Source organism: Panthera tigris, chromosome B2 (genome assembly GCF_018350195.1).
Source record: "Panthera tigris isolate Pti1 chromosome B2, P.tigris_Pti1_mat1.1, whole genome shotgun sequence".
Taxonomy (NCBI): domain Eukaryota; kingdom Metazoa; phylum Chordata; class Mammalia; order Carnivora; family Felidae; genus Panthera; species Panthera tigris.
The window spans coordinates 625,757-630,024 of NC_056664.1; the positions used below are offsets into that span (position 1 = coordinate 625,757).

Sequence of the window (4,268 nt, forward strand, 5' to 3'; positions counted from 1 at the left end):
TCTTGTACTTCAGAAAAAGAAAGTTTCTCTTCTAAGTTTTTCTTGCCTGAATTACCAGCACTGAAAAGTTTACTCAACTGAATTAGGGTAAGTGGGCGAGAAATTAGGTTGTCTTGGGTAGTATTACTAGAAGTTCCTCAATATCAAAATAATTTGCATATAACCTTTTAGTTCTAGTTTTCTCTACCATGTAGGACATCTAATAATCTCTAGGTCACTATCTGTTAAGTGGAAATGGTTTTACCTCTCTACTCCTGTGTCTGTACCCCACCTTCTGTGTTAACAAGCATGTATTAAGAGCCTACTAGGTGCACTTTAGGGATCATACGTCTAATAAACTAAGTGTGTGCCACAGTGAAAGGGGCAGTGGATTTGTTGGAGAGTGAAAATGAAGATCTCACTTAGAACCATGATGCGTGACATTAGCTGTACATTTGCTCCTGGTGATGACGTGAACCTGTGTATGGCTGTGGAATCTGCTGCTGGGGGGAGCTGGGCAAGCAGAGACCCACGGCCGATCATCAGTCCCCAGTGAGAAAGTGAAACCTCAGGAGTGAAGATCCATGAAACAGGAGAGAAGCAGAAGATGGTGTGAACACAGGTGGAGGGAAGGAGAAATGGATGAGAAGACGAAGTGAAGGGAAGAGGTAAAGAGAGTGATAAAGTGATAATGGTAAGAAAAGGGGTTGTACTATCTTGGAGGAGAGTAGAGTTATTTTAGAAGTTAAGTTTTGGTTACTGTTTTTGCAGGGCAAAGGTAAACCCAAGTGGCTAAGATAATTGAGAAAAGACACTGGTTTTAGAAATTAGGGCCACTTTGGTGGGTGCCTGGGTGGCTCAGTCCATTAAGTTTCAGACTTTGGCTTAGGTCATGATCTCCCAGTTCGTGGGTTTGAGCCCATGTCAGGCTCTGTGCTGACAGCTCAAAGCCTGGAGCTTGATTTGGATTCTGTGTCCCCCTCTCTCTCTGCCGCTCCCCGGCTCCTGCTCTGTTTCACTCTCTCAAAAATAAAGAAACATTAGAAAAAATTAGGGCCACTTTGTCTTTAAGATGATATTTTTAATATATGGTACATGAGAGAAGCCAGATTGCTTTTTTGAAAGTTTGTGCTTGTAATTTTAAGAAGAAACTTCTCTTTCAGAGTTTAATAAAGGCAAAGGGTGAGGAACACAGATTTACTGTTACTGTGGCTTTTATGTATTGCCAGTCTCTGTGCCTAAACCTGGGGTTAGTCACTGAGAATACAGCTATGAAATAACACGGCTTCATGTGGCTCAAAATTCTGACTGGAAGTGTGCTAGGAGTGAGTCATTGTATGGACGAAAGCCAAAGTATAAGTGAGTGGTAGAAAACCTGTATAAAATCAAGAAAGACGTAAAAGTATGAATAACCAGACTTTAGGAGACTGTAAATAATGGAGTCAATAGTACAGGAGGTCAAATAATTTTTGTAATAAAATAAATCAATTTCTGGATCTGAGAAAAAATAAGTGGTAGAAGATAGGTGGCAATACAGAGAAATTTGAATCAAAGGGATAAATTTGACTCTTAGAAGGAAATGGCAGAATTTGAGAATAAAAATCTGGAAGGACAGAGTGGGATTCAGGCTCACACCAGCCACAGGTTAGACCAGTGGTTCTCCGCTCGGGAAACTTACCCCACATGGGACTTGGGGCAGTGCCTGGGCACTTTTTTTTTTCATTTCAAGCATTTATAATTTAAAAGTCTCATGTCAGACTCCATAAGAATTGTGACATATTAAAGGCATAACCAATATCATAAATGTTTAGTTATTATATGACCGCTTAGAATTAATGCTAGGATAAATACAAGTCTCAAACAAGACCCACAGTCAAATACTTGGAGGGCTCTGTCGATGATTATGAATTTTTTCCAATAGTATTACAGAGATCTCTGTACAGAATGTATTTTATGTATTTTTCTTGTGATGAGAACTCTAAAGACCTACTCTCTCAGCAATTTTCAAGTATGCAGTGTAGCATTATGGACTGTAGGCACCGTGCTCACCTCTCTAGGACTGACGTATTCCATTGTGTCTATGCACCAGTGTCTTTATCCATTCCTCCATCAATGGACACTTAGTTTGCCTCTATGACTTGACTATTGTGAATAGTGCGCAGTGAATGAGTGAGCATTTTCATGTACTTTGGATAAATGCACGAAAGTGGAATTGCTGGATCGTATGGTTGTTGTTTTCTTTTTTAATTTTTTGAGGAACTTCCATCCTATTTTCCATAGTGACTGCATCAAGGAATCTCTTTATTTGAAAATATCTCCAAAAAATTTTTTTTTGTTTAGACAGGGTTGGAAATTACTGTTCTATTTGATATTCATGTGATTTTGTTCCTTAGTGGAATCAAAATTAAAATAATTGTATTTTAAAAGATTAAACATAAAGTTACTGATTTAAATTCTTCAGTATGCACTGCTGCTATTATTGACACAAAGAAAATTCATCCAGTAAAGAACTAGCCACATTAAAAGACATTTAATGACATTAAATCAAACAGAGTTCTCTTTTATATACTCTAGTGGTAGAGATACAGATTACTAGTTTTATCAATAAATTTTTATATTATAATTCACATTTGGACATTTTGTTTGATGTTCAAAAAAGAAAACTATACAATAGCCCATTACAATTGTCCATCAGAGCTTAAAATTTACATTATCTGAACCAATAAAAATTTACATTATCTGAAGCAATGAAAATGATATGTTTTATAATAAAACGTTTATCCATATCATCAATGTAATGCCTGATTTGAATCTGGCTATAAGGGTTTTGAATATACTCATTATTGATTATTCCATCTTTAGAATTGCTATTGACAAAAAAGAAAACAATGGTCAATGACAGCCACTTTGGTGGATTTACACTCCTAGGATTCCAGGGGCAGCCACAGCTGGAGATGATCATCTCTGGGGTTGTCTTTCTCTTCTACACCATTGCCTTGATGGGAAATATGGCCATCGTCCTGCTTTCTTTCCTAGATGACCATCTCCAGACCCCCATGTACTTCTTCCTTAGGAATTTGGCCATCTTGGATCTCTGTTATACCACAAATATAGTCCCACAGATGTTGGCCAATATCTGGGGCAAAGACAAGAGAATTACGTTTGGTGGCTGTGTCCTTCAACTTTTCATTGATATGGTACTGTGCTCAGTGGAATGTATCCTTCTGGCTGTGATGTCTTATGACCGATTCAATGCTGTCTGCAAGCCTCTGCACTACATGACCATTATGAACCCCCAACTCTGTCGAACCTTGGTGGCCATGACCTGGGGAGTTGGTGTTACTAATTGCATGATACTTTCACCCTATGCCATGAGTCTTCCCCGATGTGGGAACCACCATTTGGATCACTTTTTTTGTGAAATGTCTGCAATGATCAAGATTGCGTGTGTGGACACCACAGCCATGGAGGAAACCACATTTGCTATGTGCCTGATTATAGTTCTTGTTCCCCTTCTTCTCATTCTGGTTTCTTATGGCTTCATTGCTGTAGCTGTGTTGAAGATCAAATCTGCAGCAGGGAGACAGAAAGCGTTTGGGACCTGTTCCTCCCACCTCATTGTGGTGTCCATCTTCTATGGGACTGTTATCTACATGTACATCCAGCCAGGAAACAGTCCATCTCAGGATGAAGGTAAACTTCTCAGTATCTTTTATTCCATTGTTACTCCCAGCTTGAACCCCCTGATCTACACACTAAGGAATAAGGAGTTCAAGGGGGCCATGAAGAGGCTGATTGGAAAAGAAAAATGTTCCTTGGAAACAACAGGACAATGATTCTTACTCCCAGCAATTTCCAATATGGAAATGTTCACCTGACGTCCATTAAATGTAGACAAGATATTTTGTAGTCATCAGCTGAGAGACAGAGGGTACTCTAAATACATACGATAATAATTATGATAAAATCCAATGTACAGAAATCCATATTTATTTATGTTAAAATGTTTATTTTGAGAGAGAGTGAGTGTGCATGTGCACAGGCATAAGCAGGGTAGGGGCAGAGAGAGGGAGAGAGAAAGAGACTCCCAAGCAGGATCTGCACTGTTAGCACTGAGCCTGATGCAGGGCTCAATCTCATGACCCTGGGATCATGACCCAACCTGAAATCCAGAGTATGTTGCTTCACTGACTGAGCCACCCAGTTGCCCCCAAAGTCCATATTTAAAATAAATTCTTAAACTGAGATGCCAACACTAGAGATTGCTTAAATTATGCACTGATTCTTTC

The 4,268-nt window shown here is 39.1% G+C and overlaps 1 protein-coding gene across 1 annotated transcript; it reads left to right on the plus strand.

The window, feature by feature from the left end:
* Positions 1-2,867: 2,867 nt before the first annotated feature.
* Positions 2,868-3,908, plus strand: LOC102960643 (olfactory receptor 2W1-like). Its single transcript, XM_007085929.2, has one exon. The coding sequence runs from the start codon at positions 2,868-2,870 to the stop codon at positions 3,813-3,815; it is 948 nt and encodes a 315-aa protein (XP_007085991.2). The 3' UTR covers positions 3,816-3,908.
* The last annotated feature ends 360 nt before the right edge of the window (positions 3,909-4,268 follow it).